The 19,947-nt window shown below is 46.9% G+C and overlaps 1 protein-coding gene across 6 annotated transcripts in view; it reads right to left on the minus strand.

The window, feature by feature from the left end:
• The window catches only part of ACSL1 (acyl-CoA synthetase long chain family member 1), an 877,045-nt gene that overhangs the window by 370,364 nt on the left and 486,734 nt on the right, over positions 1–19,947 (minus strand). For all 6 annotated transcript variants that reach the window (XM_069631504.1, XM_069631500.1, XM_069631503.1 and 3 more), the window contains one exon: positions 14,559–14,632. In XM_069631504.1, coding sequence (XP_069487605.1) covers positions 14,559–14,632 — 74 coding nt within the window. The remainder of the gene's footprint in view (positions 1–14,558; positions 14,633–19,947) is intronic.

Consider the following 19,947-nt stretch of genomic DNA (forward strand, 5'->3'; position numbering starts at 1 on the left):
ATGGAGGGCATGATAAATCGGACTCTTCTAGCGGTCTTGGCACATAACCATAATGTTGGACGTCAACAAAGTAGGACGACCGGATCTTTAGGGACGCTTCGCTACAATAAGGCCTTCACTAAAAGAAGTAAACAATGGGTGATCAAACCAGTGTTTGAGGATATGCAATATGAGTTTGAGAGACTTATTGTTGACGTCCTAGATAGGCACATAAATGGAGTTGTGAACGAACCTGTGCAGGGGACAACTGCATTGCCACCCAACATTGCCTCTGTTCCATGTCCACCTAAAGAAGAGCTCATTGAGAAATACACATCACGGTTTAAATGATTGTAATTCGATTGTCTGTTCTCTCGAGTCTCCTCATGTCGCAGGCCCATTGAATATGTGTATCTATGTAATGTGTAAATTAAAGTGATTGCTCAGTGTACATGCAATGTGTCTATCCAACCTTGTTCATCTGCGCATTAAATTAAACCAAACAGTATTATAAATCATTTTTCAAAAAATATAGAATGTCTCTGTATTTATGGTTCTCTGGGGCTGCAAAGCACGCAGACAAAATGCAAAAATGGAGTGTAAATTTCAAGTCCTGTGAGATGGCCTTACACTGAATGTTGCTAAATGGGAATGTGCGCTCGTTCGAAGTGAAGGTCAGCTGCTTTGATTTTTTGCTCGGGTGCCGGAATGGCCCACGACTCAGTATAAGGTTGTATTGTTATTTGACCTTGACAGGCCGGGACCATCCCGAAAGACTTCTTTTTGGGGGTGTGGGGCAATAACGTAAGAAACGATAATGAAGCCATTTCATGTTCGTTCATTAGAAGAAATAACGTCGGCATAGAAGGAGTGGTATTTCGGGGCTGCCCTACGCACAGACACAATGGAAAATGCAAATATAATGTAAGTAACTCTTTAGATGAGTTTATACCGCAATTTAATTACTATACAGTAGCTTTAAAGACGGGTTAAGTTGTACTTGTTTGTTCTATGTGGCATATTGTTTTGTACCGCCACTATCTTGAGGAGAACCATCTCCTTTTACGGAAGCACCTCAAAACCTTCCTCTTTGCTTCTGCTTTCTCTCTCCCTCTCCCCTGCTACAACTGGTCCACTGTCTGCGACCTCGGTCCTGGGCCCTTCCACTCTCCACCTGCACTGCCTCCCTGTCAACCCCTGCACTGGGGGACTGTCTCAGTATCCTACAGCCACCCCTTGATGTATAATACCCAGTTGCACTGTCCTAGCTATGAAATAATTTCCCGACCTAATATATAAAATGTTAATTTTAATAAAGATCTGATGGTGAGACTAATTTCATTTTTTATGTTTTTCAAACAGGTACATCATGCATTACTGCATGTGTCACGAGTACCAGACACCGGCGGATGGGTTTTTTAACCGCCAGTTGCTTCTCCGCGTGAACAACGTTACCACCCTGACCATTTTATGGGACGATCGCCAAGTACAAGTATGCCCTTACGCGGTACTAACGGCTAGATGCAACATACAGACCGTTGTGGTGGCCTAGTGCCTCGTCGTTGGAACAGCCATACGATTATCAGTGCGACCGAAGAGCTTATTTTATCGTAAACCAACACCCTGTGTACTGCACACGAACATCGCTTGCCTCAAGACGAACTATTTTGGATCGAGAGCAAAGAAAAATGCAAATCCCAGAATATTCTCTAAACATTTGATGTCGAATAAATGTACTTTGCCAAATGTACAATCTTGCCGTTTGCTTTTAAACCACAGTTTCATATTCCGAATTGTGGCGCTGTATTGTGAGATGATCTACGTCGCGTGCCTCAAAACGAACTTTTTGGAACGTGAGCAAATAAAAATGAAAATCGCTGAATATTCTCAAAACATTTGATGTCAAATAAATGTACTTTACCAAATTTACAATCTTGAAGTTTAATTTAAAAGTACAGTTTCATATTCCCGATTGTGGCGCGCTGTGTTGTGTGAGCTCATCTGTGTTGATTTCCGGGTTCTGTGTGGAGTCGCGTAGAAGACGCCTGGGCGCGTTTGCCTACGCAGCTCAGTCACGTCACGGATAGAGGCGGGGAATATGAATGTTTTGATAAAGTCTGTTTCAGGGGCGGGGGATTTGATTTAGTGCCGCAAAAGCAGGTGAGCCAGGGCGATGCGGCAAGTGAGAGGATTATCAGAAAATGGCGGCTGATTTCGAGTGCGTTAATGGACGAAAAGTCGGGTATGGTCCATAGGAAAGTTTTCTACGATCTACCGATTTATGCTTAAAAACACATGGCCGAACCGTAGGGACAATAAAAAAAAAAGTCCCGGAACTATCCTTTAATAAAAAGATCCTTCCATCAGTTCAACTTGCGACAAAATACATGAGAACCTAGGGCACCACAGCATATGCAGGTAACCCACTCATGGTTGGTCTCTAAAAACCTCAAGCAGTACTAGTGAGTGTCTTGAAAGCTCCTGGTACAGGATCTACAACTAGTAAATCACCAGAATATGCTGGCTTAATGGCAGTGAGGGGGATGATGGATTTTCGTTGAAATTTAAAAGAAGCTGGGGTGAAGCAGAAAGATTAAAAAAATGGTCAACGCTGGTGCAAAGCATCCTGTCCTGTCAGAACAGTAAAAATGGACTGACGGGTGAATCTACATGGGAAGGCATGCTCACGCATGCTTCAACTCTAAAGGAAAGTGAACTTTGTGGTGCAAAAAACGAATACAAATATTTTTTTTTAATGCAAAGAATTTAATTTATTTTTTTTAAATAAAAGAAAAAGAAATCGGCCTGACACTCACATCAGCAGGAGAAACGGGGAACTGGTGTAGGAGAAAGCAGGTTATCGGAACAGGATCCAGGGAGGACAATGCTGCCACTAAGATCTGGAGTTTGTAGATCTCCCTTCCTGGCTCCGACTCAATAATTGGTCAATTTAAGTCCCAGCGTCACTTTAAATGGCTAATGCTCATACAAATCTTGGAACCCAACCCTATTTGTTTAACAAGGAGTGTTTTAAATCATTTTTAATTTATTGGATACTTTAAAGAATGCTCTTTCTAAACAAAAGCTACCCTAGGTCACCACAGAGCAAAGCAGGGTGGTCGGTAGGGAGGGGTGCAAGGACAATTGGGAGGCAGGTTTGGGCAAGGGATACAGTAGGTTCAAACCAACATTCCAGCTTATCAAAATGAATATGAGACTACATTAGACATAAATAAAACAGAATACACAGATATTAGAGGAGCAGTTTTCCCTACATAATATAGGCCAAGTGGCTGCATACATCTGCAAACGTGATTTCAGATCTAGGCTTTAAGTGGCAAAGGCCCATGTGTGGAGTTGTGCTTTATGGCTCTTTTATAGCAGAGTAGACCTTTTCATTTCCTATGGCTGTCCTTCAGTTGTTCCAGTTTAGAGCCATATACCACAGTCATCTCTATGCTTAAGACTCTTGTAGGTTGGGTATACCAATTTTAAAGTTCTCCAGGACACCGGCTTCTGGGCCAGCTGCAAGAGTACTGTGGGGCTTTGTTCTCCACCACCAATAGGCCGACCAGCCCGAGTGTCTTACATTCAATGCGTTTTCACCTGCAACTAGTTCAAGGTTTTAAGACCAAGTCCTATGTAATCAAAGATTAAACTCTGGGGTTATTATGGTACCTTTATTCATGAGAAGTTGCATTTTATGAAAACCTTGTTGGGAGAAGCCACAATGGTATTGACGTTGTCCAGCCTGAAGTTTTAGAACTAACCACCTCCATCTCATGCACAACAGATGGAGGATTGTGTTTTAATTGCAGGTGGAAATACAACCTGGATCACTGTTCACTTGAGGGATGAAAAAAACCCATTGCAAAAATATTTAAATCAATACTATGTTCTTGGCTCGGCATGGGAGGGGGTGCCTGTAGGTTATTCGGTTATAGGAAAGGGTGAAATGAATTCAGATCCAAATAAGATGTCCAATTTGGTCACATTCAAGTTTTTCTTCCATCAGTGCTGAATTAAGGTCATGAACTGAAATACGAAATGGCTTGTGTCAAGGAAGGAGATTTTTATAGCATACAAATGGTGAGCACCTAATCTAGGTCCTAACTAGCCTGCCATATAAGCACCGAATTGCCATGTCCACGATCTGTGTCCACATTCAATAGACACAGTAATACTTTGAAAAGTTACATCAATAAAATGTGGCAAATTGTGCAGGCCAGATTCCCCCATATGGGCAAAACCAAGGTTCGCTTACAGGCGAGGGATAATTTGGTGCAAGCACTGCGGAAAAAACTAAATCCTCCCATGAGCATTACAGAAGCATGCGGACTGAACCCAATTGTAGGCATTTCCCTTGCAGCAATTGTGCATCCTGTCCTTACTTGGGCAAATACAGTTAAGTAAAGTTTGACAACTTCACATGGAGGATTACACAATTCACGAATTGCCAGACTAAGAATTGCATATATGTGATCAGATGACCTTGCAATAAAACATACATTGTTAACGACCAGTCGCAAAGTTACGGTGATGATTGGGGGAACATAGGTCCCAAATTAGACCAGGCACTCCAAATGCACCATTAGTCACAATGTGGACACAGTGAAAGTGAGTTGATGTGTGATGTCCTTAAGGTTGTTCAACAAGATGATTGTTGTAAAATAATAAAGAACATATTATTTCGTTTGGAACAATAACGTATATACAAAACCTGCAGTCATGTACATGTTTGAATTTCTTATCAATTAGGCTGTACTTGGATGCTAGTCCATTATTGTGTTTTTGAAGTTTCACTGTATCCGTTTTGTGCTGTGACAATTCGTTTATTAATCTTTGGCCCATTTAAAATAATGTTCTGCATCATTGGAATATGTAGATAACTTACAGCCTCTGTGACTGGCAATACGCAATCTTGCTCACAGCCCATTTTATTTTTACATGTGTCTATTTTCATCACTTTCATGATCAATTTTTGCTTTATTTATTCTTCTATTTGCAATTTCTTTTTGTGGATGTTCCATCTTATCCCCCCATTTTATTTACTCAAGTTTATTCCCTGCCCTTGACTTTGCATTTCCATTTCTTTTTCGTATTTATATTCTCATTTTCTTCATTTAATTTGCCGTTTACCTTTGTATATCTTTTGGCCCTTAAATGTTATTTCACTCAGTGAGCATTGCTTTTCCCAAAATTTAAGTGAGTGGTTAATAACACTTTCAAAGATGGTACCAATATTTGCCACATATGCCTTTCTTGCAAACATGTATATATTCACGGCTTTTAATGACTGCGTCCTTAGACTGGCATAAAATGTTGGAGGCGCTGGTTACATTGCAGAGTAGGAGAACGTTCTGGAATTCCACAAGCACACATGCATACGATTGTGGCAAGCCTACACTTTAATCTTTGTTTGCTAAAAGCGAATAATGAACACTTTAGTTTCATACACTAGTGACATGTCGGTTTCTTTCATATTACATCCAGCAAGAAAGGAGTACATGTCCTTTACGTGGCATTTAGCCAGAGTTTCTCTGAACATTACTTCTTAACCCAATCACCAACGTCTTTACAGACATCTGTGCTGCCTAGGATTTGAGGAAATGTTACCTTTCTTCCTAGTTTTCTCTCGATGCTGGTTGATCCAGCCTCTGGTTTCACTGCTGCACCTTTTCATACATTTTGCTGTATTTGTTTTGTAATATGTCTGATATAACAAAAGAATGCCTTGTTTTTAATGGAATGCATACAGGATTTATTTGGCCTTTGGGTTATACACCTCAGTGTTTGTGCTCGTGGTTTTTAATGTATCTCAAATGTATTTTTAATCTGTTGTATGCCATGGCAGATGCATTTATTTGTATATTGACCAGGTGGACATATTGAGACCCTGACGAAGGCGGCCATAAATATGGGCGAACACAAAAACTAGCCTTTATACATTCACAGGCAGACTTCATTAATATAGAACACTAGTGCAAAAGCCCATGTAGATGGGCCAAAGTTGATTTGGATGGAGATTCTCTGAGCGGCTTAATCAAATGAATTTGTATGTTTTTTTTAATTTAAATGTATATATTTAGTGTATGCAACTTGAAGTATGCTGTTGAAGTGGTATCCCTGTTTCTGCAGCTAATTGTAGGTCATTATTGAAATCCAGGCGAACAAAATGGTGCAAGATGAACTGTAAGTCTGATCAACAGCTCCTCTAGTGGTGGTAACACAAAGCAGGTTCATGGCGGCTTCGGACAAACATATCTGGTCTTTTATTATATAAAGAATGTGATTTTGCAAAACTTTGTAATGATTGATCATTGTATTGTGTTGGTGGCCTTTTGGCTCACATAACAGCAATTGTTTTTTCGCAATGTTCGCCAATGTGTTGACATTTTTAAATATTGTAGTATTTCTTTTTAATACAATACAAATGAAGTTGTTTGAGCATATCACTCATTGCCTCTCAGGTACACTATGTATATTTTGACTCAAGCAAATATATCATACATTTATCATTGTGATTTATGGTTTACTGACCCTTGAGTGCCCCCCTTTTCTTGTAGCCTTTACCCCCCTGATATTTGGGTTTATAGCTGGGTTATCCTTTCCTTTGTTTGAACTGAATAACCATAGTGTCACTAGAGCTTTTAGCACAACACATATGGCGGTTTGGAATACAGAGTGGAAATTACAGTCTCACTAGAGGCATTCTCTTCCTAAGGAAAGGTTCTATCCAACAGAGGACTGGTCCATTTAACCCCGTGGCATTTATAAAGTCATTGTAGTATTGTGCGATAGTCGATCATACCGCTGAGAGGTCTAGACGAGTTTGCATCTGGAGATTTTGATAACATTTCATGGGAGGGTTGTCTTAGTCCTTCAGTCTGAAGGTCAATTCCTCTCCCATGAGCTTCAATCCAGGTTAGAGTAGGCTTTTGTGTTGGGTGGGGGGTGGTACACCTAGAATTCATGTTTCTAGTGACCGATGTTTCCAAATTCTTAACCAGAAACAGTAGGTTAGAGAGGTACATGACCATCTGCATCAAGTACAAGTTGCAGGGTATGGTCAATATCTTTAGCTGCACAGGTAGTTTCCCTGTATTGTGACAGTTGTCACATAGTGCTGCAATAGGGCCCACCAGACACTTTATATCCTCTTTAAAGACTAGAAATTAATAAGGGTGGCAGTACTGTCCCAAGACCTTAGTCTTAGTTACTGCATCACTTCACCCCTTGATTGCAATGTGAAAAAAATATGCAAACAAAGAGGGGTGGCAGGGCCGCTACTCTAGGTCCCACCTGCAGTAAGCTCAAACAGTTCAGAGATGTTCTCCTAGCGCGCTTTCATGCCTCAGCAATCTTCAGGGAGGCTGATTGGATGCAGGTGTGCAGGGTTAAATCCCTCTATTATGTACCAGGCAGTGGCAGGAGGTAATTCTGGTGGCGTTGAGAAATGTGTGACTGGGCTCAAATGGACTTTCCTATATATGGGATACATTACGCACCGTAATTTTATTTCTGATGATTGCATCTGCTTAGATTCACATGCTATGCATAGACCGGCATCTAGTGGTAGCCGCAGAGTATTACTTTTTTTGTTTTCGAAACTCGAAAAGGGTTGTCGATAGGGCGTGCCAGTAATACTATCCCTAGTGTGATGTCCATTGTACCCATGGTCCTCCACGCGTCGTGGTCCCAAAGATGGTTTTGTTTCTGACATGAGGTAGCATGAAATTTAGCGCAAGTACAGATGTAATAAAGTAAAGGAGTACATAAAGCCAGAAGACATCTATGCACCTTCTACTCCACAGGGGAGGAAGGGTGGGCGCATGTTAATCTAAGCAGATAGAAGCATCAGAAATATCCCTTCTGAGGCTTGCGGCTCTGCTTAGATCACATGCTATGCATAGATTAGCTAGCAGTGTCTGGAGAAGGTGGTGGGTTGTGAGAAGGTATAGCAGCAAATGGATGTTTTAGCACTGCTTGTCCCACCTGTGAATCTGCTTTAGAATGTGTGTCAATGCAGTAATGCTGAGTAAAAGTATGTATGGAGCTCCTTGTTGCTGCTTTGCAAATGGCGTCCTGCGGAACGTTTGCAATAAATGCCAGAGTAGCTTCTGTAGACCTGGTAGAGTGACCTCTTGGTGTGAAAGGCAGAGTCTTGTTTGATAGAGAGTAGCAGAGTTGTATGCATTTCACTATCCATCTGGAGATGGCGTTATTTGAAACGTGATCACCTTCCCTGCCAGGTGCCATGGAGACAAACAGTTGGTCTGTTTTTAGCAGCGGCTTTGTTTTGTTTACATAGTAAATAACCGCCCTCCTTACATCTAGTGTATGGAGCTGAGAAAGCTGGTAGTTCAATGGACTGGTTGACATGAAACTTCGATATGAATTTAGGTGAAAACCTAGGGCGTGTTCTTAGTAACAGTAAAGCGTCTTGCACCACTTCCACATTTTTTTGTGCTAGCCTGGAAAGACTTGGCGAGTGCCCCCCCGCAGGCCCCCTGCTTGTTTATGTAAAAGATGGCAGTGGTGCTGCCTGTGAGAACCTGTACTGTCTGACCTGACCGGTGCACTTCGAGGGCTTTGAGCACAGGTTTATATGTTTGAGCTGTTATCTGAGTTCACAGGCCATGCGCTGTGTGGGGAAGGTAATGGGCTCCACATCCGGTGAGTGATGCATCTGTTGTGACAATTGCTTGCACTGAATGGTTGTGAATAGGTTTTCACTTAAACAGGTTTTTCTTTGTCCACCAACGTAGTGCTTGAACTAGGGTTAGCAAAACCACCACTAGATCATCCCACTGACTGCTTGCCTGAGACCACTGTTTTGATAACCACTCTTGCGTTGGGCGCATGCCCCAACGTGCGTGTGGAACCAGGTAAATGCAGGAAACAATCACATTGCTTTGTGTAAGGTTATTTGGCAACTGGCTAGATACAGAGGTATTTGCAGCAGTATGTTTTGCACTCTTTCGTTTGACGGAACAAATGGACCCTCTTCTGTCTTTATGACAGCTCCTAAGAACTATTTTGTCTTGCTTGGAACTTTTTCCAGCACAAGTACGTACATTGAATAAATACCTTGGTTTACTTGGTTTGCCGGGAAGATTTCTAAGGTTTCCTTTAGTAGCAGTGCTTCTTTGACCTCTTCCAACTGGATCCGTTTTTCCTGTGAAGTCCATCTTTGTCTTGGCGCGTGGTTGGCTGGTGTTTGAATTAGCTCTATGCAATAACTCCCCCCCACCCCCCCACAGCCCCCGCCACAGTGGAAAGTACCCATTATCCAACGTGATTCCCCCTCCCATGCATGGGTAAAGTGGTACATCCTACTGGAGTGGCATGGGAGGGAACCTGTAGTGGGTGTTCATTTCTTAGTAGGGGTTGAGCCCCCGCCCCCATCTTGAGGAGGATGATCTGCCCCTACTTCTAGATCTTCTTTGGCCTCTTTGAAAACCCTGTTGGGAGGACTGCCCTTGTGAAGAACCCCAAAACGAACTTTGCCCACCCTGGTTAGAGGACCGCTGGGAGTTCTGTCCTCTAAAACAGCACGTGTTGGAGCCTCCTTTCCGCCCAAAGGGCTTGTTAGTGAGCTGTGCTAGGGATTTGAGGGTATCATTACTCCTTTGCGCTTTTAAGTGCATCCTCAACTGCTTTGCCAAATAAAGTGTTGGGCTCAATGGGCATGTTTAAGGGTTGCCTGGGTCTCCAATTTGAAACCGGACTGACAGAGCCATGCGTGGCTTTCGATTAGTGTGCCTTCTGCCATGATTCTCCCCGCATTGTCTGCTGCGTCTAGGTTATTTTTAAGGATGCAACTTGCTACCCGTATCTCCTCAATGATGTTGTGTGAGCGCTGTGTTTTTAGGGGCTCTGGGACCGAGTTGATTTGTTGTGCGATCTCGTCCCAATTGTGGCAATTATAGCTGGCTAATAGAGTAGCATTATTAGCTACTCTTGATTGATAGGCAGCTGAAGACTTTTTCTGCCCAGGGTGTAGATCTTTTTACTCTTCGTCAGGAGGGGCTTCGGCAGAGGACACAGGGGTACCCGCTCTCTTTCTTGTGGTGGCGATTACTAGAGAGTCAGGCTTTAGCTGCCCCCTAATGTATAAGGGGTCTAGTCTAAACATCTTTTCGATGTTGACTGCCCGCGTCAGATTGGGGGTAAGCAGAGAGGGCTGAATACACCTCTGGACCGATTGAAGCAAGGGCATAAACTGTGCTGCAGATTTTATATCCCCACGGATGTCCTCCACGAATTCTTTATCAACTTGGGCTTCCTGGGTATCCATCTTAAAGTGCTCTGCAACCATTAGGAGCAGGTCATTGTATTGCAGTTGGTTGTCTACCAGGGAGTCATTCACCGGTGGGTCGGTGTGGTCTGGGGATTACATGATATACAAGTCATCGTCATCACAGTATAGGTCCAAGTCCCCTGTGTCCTCTTGGTCCTCTGGGTCTGAATATGAGCCAGGGTCATGTGAACCTCGAGTGTCATAATGTGCGTCTTGACCCAAGTCTTGGTATGACTAGGTAGTGGCCTGCATGATGTACATGCAGGCTTTCTTGGCTGCGGGTTGTATGCTTGCTGCCTCGCCTTGTGCGGGGCCCTTAAGGTTGTTGAGCTGTTCAGGAGTGTTTATCAAAGAAGTTTATAAAACTGCACATTCTTCTCATGACCCTATCGAATTGTTCTAGGGTCCACTGGTAAGAGCTTCGCAACACATAGGGAGCAGGTGTGGGTTCTGGGGTAGATGTCTTATGATGCATTGCCCCTGAAAGAGTGTCGTCAGGGTTAGAGTAATCCCTACCTTTTGTACCTTGTGACTGTGACTTTGTGACTTGGGGCGTCGAAGATCGAGTTTTTCAACATTCGGGCCTTTAATAGGTTGTCAGGGAAGTATTTTGTTATTAAGTCGGTCATTTTAGAGCTTTTTGCCGGGGCCGTCCAGGTGTCTTTCGACTCCCAGTCGTGGGAACCCGAGGACTTCCCAGATTTTGACAGTGTCAGAAACTGACTTGGGCATCTGTTTCGCGGGCCTGTCATGTGGTGACGGCGATGGGCCAGAGGACTGAATGTTCAGACCTTCCCTTAAACAAATCGTGTGGCTTATCGGTCGACGATGTGGTCGACTTTTGGCCATGGGGATGCGCTTGGTGTGGTGCGAACTGGGGGTGCTTGAGCTGCCGGGTGTTGTCCCATAGCAGAACCGCTGGCCTGCCTGTTGGGATCGGGGGGCTCACACACAGGAATCTGCTGGATCTCGATCGCCCTCTGTGTCACTAGCGATGCCGATACTGCCATCACTAAAGGCTCCATGGATGGCGGTCTCTGCCTGCATGGTGTAGTGGGCGCACCGTTTGGTCTTGCGGTCCTTTGAAGTTTTGGGCCTGAACAGTTGGCAAGACTTGCACTGTTTTTCGGCGTAGTCCCTAGGACAACAAAGGTTACACACCTGGTGTGAATCCTTCAGGGAAACTTTTTAGATTCTGTCCTTCTTGTAATCGGGAGTGTTTTCCATTGTGAATAAAGATGGTAGCCAGGCTAAATAAAGGTGAGTATAGGGGACTATGCATTCCCTTAGGGAGACTGGAATATGAGCCTCCCCCGCTCTCCCTGCTGTGCAGGGTTGAGACCTGTTGAGGCCTTGAAAGGCCACAGGTAAAGGTTCCTCGAGACAGGAGCCGCTGTCAATGGATGGTCTTGTCCTCTAAGCTGTGGCCGGAGATCTTGCTGTTAACTGTTGTCGAAAAGGACAGAAAGAAAAACTAAGTTTAAACTCTTACTAAGTAATGGTGTCAGCCAAGAAGGAACTCCGCGATACGCGTTCGACTACAATGGTGGAAAAACACAATCTGGAGTATCTCAACGCGTAAAGGACCATGGGTACAGCAGACGTCATACTAGGGATAGTATTACTGACATGCCCTATCAACGTCCCTTTGAGTTTCGAATGTAATGCTCCGTGGCTACCACTAGATGTCCGGCTCTGCACAGCATGCAAATCTAACCAGATACAAGCATCAGAAGGAACAAGTTACTTACATGTAACTGTTGTTCTTCAGCATGGGTCTGGCATGGATTCACATGCTCATGAATATTCCCCCGTCAGGCTGTGAATCCTCTAAAGAAAAAACCTGTTTCAGTTTTACTTCTGAACTGTCTTTCTCCCAACAACCAATCACTGGTCTCTGGGTCATACTGCCCCCAGCCAATGACTGTCCTCTACCTAAGCCCCTCTGGCAGCCATCTTCAGATTTTTACCGCACGTTCAAGTGTTGGGAGTCCTCGTGCTATAGCTCTCGAGCTTATACTGCATTTTTTTGATTTTTCTTAGAGTTCTACTCTACAAGCTCCATCGATCCATCTTCCGATTAACGGGGACCAGTTTTCTGATTCTTCAGCGCCCCTCAAGGGCGATTTTTCATTGAGTTTCTTCTTGGAGGATCCCAGAAGCTTCTTCTCTGCCATCTCCACGCGGGGTAGGCCTTGAAGGAAGACTCAACGCCTCTGTTCAGGATTTGTCCAGGATGCGGCCTACGGAACATCTACTTGGACGGTTCTTTCAATTTAAAGGTCCAAGATGTTCCAAAGCAGGTCTGTATTACTGGTATATTTGGCAACTTCGAAGGTTTTGGAGAAATTGTCTGAAGATTTCTCAGAAATCGGTCTTGCCGATTGCCGCCGTTTCCCGCCGACAGGGTAGAGATCCTGCAAGGAACGTCAATAGTGAATATTTGCTGGTCAGACCAAGAAAGATGCCTCAATTGGATGGAGGCTAGGATGATGTGTGAATATATCAAGAAAGAACCATCAGTATTTCCTGATCGATGCAATCCATTCAATTGATCAGGAAACTTTTCTGCATTCAAGACTGCAGGGCCTTGGGAGGGACCATCTGCCTGACCCTGGGTATTGACATTTTATTTAAGCGAGAAGTAAAAGGCCATGCACACTCAAGATGTGATTCAACAAGCTCTTGTGGCAGTAACAAAAAGAGTCATAACATCAACCAGAGAAGAATTATAGTTTAGTTGTTAAGCTCCTCCAAGTAGGACATCACTTGACTCTAATTTTGAAGGCTGATGATGTATGTATATCTAGCAAAGATTTAAGGTGTGGCAGGACAAAGAAATTGTGGCACTGTTCAGTGGTCTGCTAAAACAAAGTGCCTCAACTGGCAGAATATCCACTGGCCGTGCCACCAGGATACAAAGTGGCTCCAGGCAACCTTACATTTGTACCTTCAGAAGCGGGGGCACCCACAGATATGAAGTGTGAAGGTGTTTTGGAAAACTGGTATACAAATTTGAGGCTACAAAAAATTTGGGGGGCACACTTCTGTCAAGACTAAGTAATTCACCCATTGTCTTACCTTTCATATTTGTGATATGATTAAGCAAGACTAGTGTGGTGTTGGGAATATTGGAGCTGACTGCTATCACTACAGGACGTGAGTAATTTAACTCTGCCATGTCTCCTTCACTCACAACAAATTGTTGTAATACTTTGAAGAAACAAAAGGGTAAACACCAGTTGTAATTAAATGTAGTCTTCAGATTACACATTGCATGGGTACCACCTTTTGTTGATTACACATTCAATGGAATAGTAGCATATTTTACACACCAGACAGTGGCCTGATGATCTAAGCGATTACAGTACCATTAAAATTGGGCAATACTTGTTTAAGGGCAAGTAATGTTACGTAAAAAAAATATTGCACATGTTTGGGGCCAGATGTGCTCGACGTACTAGTAGGTTGATACAGAGTTTCATGGTCACAGGACGATGCATTTTTAAACTTACCCTCTACTTTGAGCACAATAGTGGTCAGGTAGATTTGTAGTCATTTAAGTCTGCCTGGCTGCATCACTAATCAGTGCGACTTCAAGTGGCTGAATAAAATGGCTGTCAACCACATAATTGTAACAGCCCTTTTAGTACAAGGTATTGCAGAGGTCCAAACAAAACAGTAACTGAAGAGTGTTCCAATTGCCAATTGATGGGAGAAAATGGGCACCAATTTTAAGGTCAACTTATCACCATGGTGCTCTCTGATGAGAACAATCGGGACGATTGCACGAGTAACAGGACCATTAACTTGCCATGGGAAGGGACGCTTTTTTCATGATGGAATAGATCAAAGAGATGATCAAGTTTGCAAATTCACTTCAGTGGGCTACCAGCAACTACTAGATCAGAGAGTCAAGACCAGCCTCTTTAAAGCAGCAGTGACCCATGCATCTTATTAGACACAGATGAACTTGGTTGTTCAAAAGGTTTAATGCAAGTGCACATTGCCGCAAAGTAATAGAAGGGTCGCACAGGAGGGAGGATCCATTTTCATAATAGGACAAGACTGTCTATTACCATTAGTACTGTGGTGGAAATGCGGCAACATAATATACAACCTGCAAGCATTAGTTTCCAAAAGTAACCACCACCATCGACAATAGTTCAGCAAAAAAGACAAAGGCTCTGAAATCATCACCCTTGATTTTTAGCAATCACTCTGTACAGCATTCAAAGAATGAACATGAAATGAACAGTGCAAGCTTAATATTTACCTCTGTCATTTTCATAAAGGCAGAAAAATTGCTCACAACATTTTTATGCGTCAACATGGCTCCTTTCGGGTTTCCTGAATTGGCAAAAAGCATTACACGTGAGAAATGCATTAATATTAGGACTTTTCAAAGGGCATTCGTAAACTCACTGCAATTTAATGCAAAATAAAACACAGTCAAAGCTAAAGCATCAATTATTGTAAAGGTGTTGTGCCATTTTAGAACGGGTGTAAGTTACATAAACTAAGGGAAAAGATTACCATGAGAAGAGGGGGGGGCACGGTTAAGATGCTGCCAGCTAAAGAGATTTCTGGAAGTGTGCATGCAAGTCAAGAATTAGGTAGTGTACAGTAAGGAACAAGTTACTTACCTGTAACTGTTGTTCTCCAACATGGGTCTGGCATGGATTCACATGCTCATGAATATTCCCCGTCAGGCCGGGAATCCTCGGTATAGAAAAAAGAAAAAAATCAGTATCAGTTTCGTTTCTGATCTGTCTTTCTTAGTAGTAACCAATCACTGGTCTCTGGGTCATACTGCCCCCAGCAAATGACTGCCCTCTCCCCAAGCCCCGCCTCTGGCAGCCATCCTCAGATTTGGTAGCACGTAAAGTGGCAGTATGACCAAGTGAAGAGCCGCAGAGGGGTAGGCGGGAGGGTTCGCATGTGAATCCATGCCAGACCCATGCTGGAGAACAACAGTTACAGGTAAGTAACTTGTTCCTTCTCCAGCATGGGGTCTGGCATGGATTCACATGCTCATGAATAAGAGAATACATAGCAGTACACACATGCACAACCACGGGAGGTGGCAACATTAAGCAATACAACAACTCAACATTAAGCATCTCTTACCTCCTCACCAGGCTCACCTTAGGTGAACAGGTTGCGCAGCACTGCTTGGCCGACCCTGGACTCCTCCCTGGAGTCCCGATCGACGCAGTAGAATATTGTGAAGGTGTGCGTCGACCTCCACGTCACAGCCCTGCAGATGTCCAGCAGGGGCACACCAGACAGGAACGCCGTGGTAGTAGCGATCGCTCTGGTCGAATGGGGTCTCGGACGCCCGGGCAGCGGTCGGTTTGCCAACCGGTGACAGTGCATGATGCAGCCGGAGAGCCATCTGGAAATGGAAGTCTTCGAGAGAGCCTTCCCTTGATTCACAGTCCCAAAGTTCAAAAACAGCTGTGACGTCTTCCGAAAACTCTTTGTGCAGTCCACGTAGAACTTCAGCGCTCTAGCTACATCCAACGAGTGCAAAGTCCTCTCGGCCGGCGACGAAGGCGACGGGAAGAAAACTGGCAACACCAAGGGCTCGTTGAGGTGGAAGTCCGACGGCACCTTGGGCATAAAGGAGGGGTGCGTCCTCAGCACCACCCTCGTGTCATGAAAAGTCAAGTATGTAGGCTTGCAAGATAGGGCCTGGATCTCTCCCACTCGTCGTGCGGAGGTGATGGCCACGAGGAAAGCTGTCTTCCATGATAGGAACTTCAGAGGTGCCGAATGCATAGGCTCAAATTGGGCCCCCATGAGCCTGGTCAGCACCACATTAAGCTCCCACGCCGGGGAAGGAGCCTTCACCGGCGGGAATGATCGGAATAGTCCCTTCATGAATTCTTTCACCAGGCGATGAGACCACAAGGACGCCCGTCCCGTAGTCCTGGTATATCGGGAGATTGCAGCCAGACGTATTTTGATGGAGGCGTGAGCCAGTCCAGCTTTGGCCAGCGACAGTGGGTACGGCAGTACTTGAGGGGCCGTAATCCGCAGAAGGCTAATCTTCTGTGCACGGCACCAGACAGAGAACTCATTTATGTCCATAGCACTTGAGAGTTGAGGACACCCTGGCCTTTGCAAGAACCTCTCTGCAGTCGGCCGGGATGTCGTACCCTCCAAACTCTAGTGCTGCAGGAGCCAGACCTGCAAGTTCAGCGACTCCGGGTTGTGGTGATGAATGGCGCCTCCTTCTCTGGAGAGAAGGTCTGCGTCCGTCGGCAGCTTGACTGGTGTGGACGTTGACAAGTCCAGAAGGTCCGGGAACCAGATCGGTCTCGGCCACGCCGGTGCGACGAGGATCATCCTGCACCGGGACCTCTTGAGCTGGTTGATGAGCCGGAGCAGCAACGGCAGCGGAGGGAACGCATAAAGAAATAGGCCGTCCCAGGGGAACGAGAAAGCATCGCCCATGCTCCTCGGCTGGGGGAACCTGCTGGCGAACCTCCGGCACTTGGAATTCGTCGCGAAGAGATCGATTTAGGGTTCACCCCATCGTCGGAAGAGTTGATCCACTTGATCCTGGCGTAGTTCCCACTCGTGGCACGACCGCAGCTCCCTGCTGAGTGAGTCGGCGATCGTGTTTTTTATTCCTGCCAGATGAAGCACCAGATACATCCGTTGGGCGACGGCCCAATGCCACAGATCCTGGGCTTCTTTGGATAGGGCTGGGGACCTGGTTCCGCCCTGCTTCCGGATGTAGAACATCGTGGTGGCGTTGTCGGTGAAGATCCTCACCACCTTGCCCTTGAGGGAAGGGAGAAAGGACCCGAGGGCCCAGAACACTGCGCAGAGCTCCAAAATGTTGATGTGGAGGGACTTCTCCTCTGGGAGCCAAAGGCCTCTCGCGCGAAGATCTCCGGAGTGCGCTCCCCAACCTTCCAGGGAGGCGTCCGTCGTCACCGTCACCTGGTGAGCTGGGGTCTGAAAGTCCGTGCCCGCCGACAGATGGGAGCGGGTACCCCACAACCAGATCGCCTGACGGAACGTCTCGTTGAGGGATCCTGTCCTCGAAGCTGCCCATCGACTGGACCCAGCGGGCGTCCAGGAACTCTTGTAAGGGGCGCATCCGAAGCCTGCAAAGGCGCACCAGATAAATGCAGGAGGACATCATCCCGAGGAGGGACTTGATAGATCTTACCCTGGCCATGTCTGTGGCCAGCAGATGCTGCACCTTGCCCAGAATGGTCCTGGTCCTTTCCTCCGACAGCGTGGCCAGCCGCGCCACTGTGTCGAGCTTGACTCCCAGAAACAGGGTGACTTGCGACGGAACCAGGTGGGATTTTGGAAAATTGATGGAGAATCCCAGGTCCGTGAGCAGCTGGACGGTCTTCGCAGTGTGCTCCACGGCGAGCTCCCTCGTCCTTGCCCGGATGAGTCAGTCGTCCAGGTAGGGGTAGACGTGGATCCCCTGTAGGCGCAGCCACTGGTGCGAGGCACTTGGTGAACACCCTGGGTGCCGACTTCAATCCGAATGGGATGGCCTTGAACTGGTAGTGCCGCCCTTGGACCACGAACCTGAGGAACTTTCGGTGTCTTTTTAGAATGGGGACTTGGAAGTACACATCCTCCAGTTCCAACGACGACAGGAAATCGCCCTCCTCCAGTTGTCCCAGCATGTGCTGGAGGGTGACCATACGGAACTTCTGTGCCTTGATGTACTTGTTCATTCGTCGTAGGTCCAGGATTGGGCGCCATCCTCCTGTCTTCTTTTTTACGAGGAAGTACCTTGAGTAAACTCCAGAGCCCCCCCAGCCTCTTTGGAACGAGCTCGATGGCACCCTTCTTGAGCATCGCCCTTACTTCCAACAGTAGTTGAGGGACGTGATTTTCCTTCCTGGCCACGGGTGGAACGCGAGGGCACTTCTGAAACTCGAGGGCCAGGGCGTCCAGCACCCAACGGTCGGTGGAGATGGACTCCCACACGCTGACGAACCTCGCCAGCCGGCCCCACGGTCGGTTCAATCTTGTTTCGAGGCCGCCTTGCCTCCTTGACCTCCCTGACGATGACGGGCACCACCTGACTTGCCGCGTCCCCTGTAGGCTTCCTGGGACGAAGATCTTGCCGCTTGGCGGTACGTGGAGGAGCCACTGCCGGATCCCGTGGAGGCACCTCGTCTGCCTCTAGAGCTCCGAAAGGACGGCCGTCGTCGTTTGAGCACTCTCAGTGCCCGGGCAGTCTGTCTTGATGGCCTGAAGGGACTCAACCGCCTTCCCAAACAGGTTGTTCCTGTCGAAGGGTATGTCCAAAACCTTGTTTGTACGTCCTGGCGGAAGTCCGTGGCCTTGACCCATCCTCGTCGTCTTAAGCAAACGCTGTTGCCCAGCTGACGGAAACCGGTGTCGCCGATGTCCGTTGCCACCGTGATGGCGTGGTCCGAAGCAATCTCACCCTCCTGTAGGATTTCATGGGCCTCAGCCCTTTTGGCGTCCGGAAACGAAGTCCAAAAGAGGGCCGATTTTGAACCACAACTCCCTGTCATAGCGGGCTATGATAGCCAGGGCGTTGGCCGCCTTGATAGTCATCGCTGCGGATGAGATGATCCGTCGTCCCATCGTGTCCAACTTCCTGCCCTCGCCGTCCGGCGGGGAAGTTGATGTCGAGGCCGATGCCCCCCCAGCTTTCTTCTTTGCCGCCGCCGAGATGACCGAATCTGGGGTAGGTTTTGCCCGAAGGCACAAGGGGGCAGCGTCGGGGACCCGGTACTTCTCGTACCGGTCCCTCTTTGCCGGCGCCGTGGCAGGGTTCTTGAGGAGGGCGAGCCCCTCATCCTGGATGTCATCAAGAAGCGGTACGGCGAGGACCGTCTTCCTTTTAGCCTCGCGCCGTTGGTAAAGGAACCCTTCCTTCTCTTCTGGGCAGAGCTGGAAGAGCTTGGATGCCCTGGAAATCATGGCATCCAAGGATCCAATCTCGTCGGACGGGGATGCCCGAGCAGGGTGTGACGGGGGGGGGGCACGTCCCGTCGTCATCTGTACCTGTCGTAGCCGTGTCCGTGCCTGTATCATCCCCGTGGTTAGTAGACCGGGGGGAAGGCAGAGCAGGCCGCAGAGGTGGGAGAGGTGGTGTAGGATGCGTCGTTGTCCTCTTATGCGATGGACTTTCCGAAGGTCCTGGCTCCGGTTCCCCTGTCGGGTCTGGCTCAGGTACCTCCGTCGAGGGAAAGGGCAACCTTGTCCTCATCTCCGAGCAAAAGGACTGAATCGCTGACAAAATGGCCGCCGAAGTGTTCCTGCGGCACCTGAAACGACAGGCGCGAGGGCTCTTGAGAAGCCTTGTCGGCGACAGCGTTGCTCTCGTAGTCGCCCTCGTCGGGATCCCTCCCGATGGGCTGGGCCTCTTCCACGACTTCGATGAGCTCTTCTTCAGAGGTCGTGTCCGTATCCACGATGGCCACCAGCCCCTCCCCCACCTTTTCCAACGAGGACTTCGTGGGGGTCTTCTCAATGGGCCTGAAAGACGACTCCCTCCGCAGTGGCAGGGAGAGCCTCTGGGTCCTGAGGTCGCCTCCACTGGTGTAGCCTCCACAGGCTGAGCCAGGGCCGCGGCATCCTCAATCGAGGTCTTAGCAGGGTGAATTAAGGCCATTGTCGCCTTCTGGATGCCTGGGGCCTTC

This window comes from Ambystoma mexicanum, chromosome 6q, assembly GCF_040938575.1.
Source record: "Ambystoma mexicanum isolate Mex_15411 chromosome 6q, UKY_AmexF1_1, whole genome shotgun sequence".
NCBI classification, from domain to species: Eukaryota; Metazoa; Chordata; class Amphibia; order Caudata; family Ambystomatidae; genus Ambystoma; species Ambystoma mexicanum.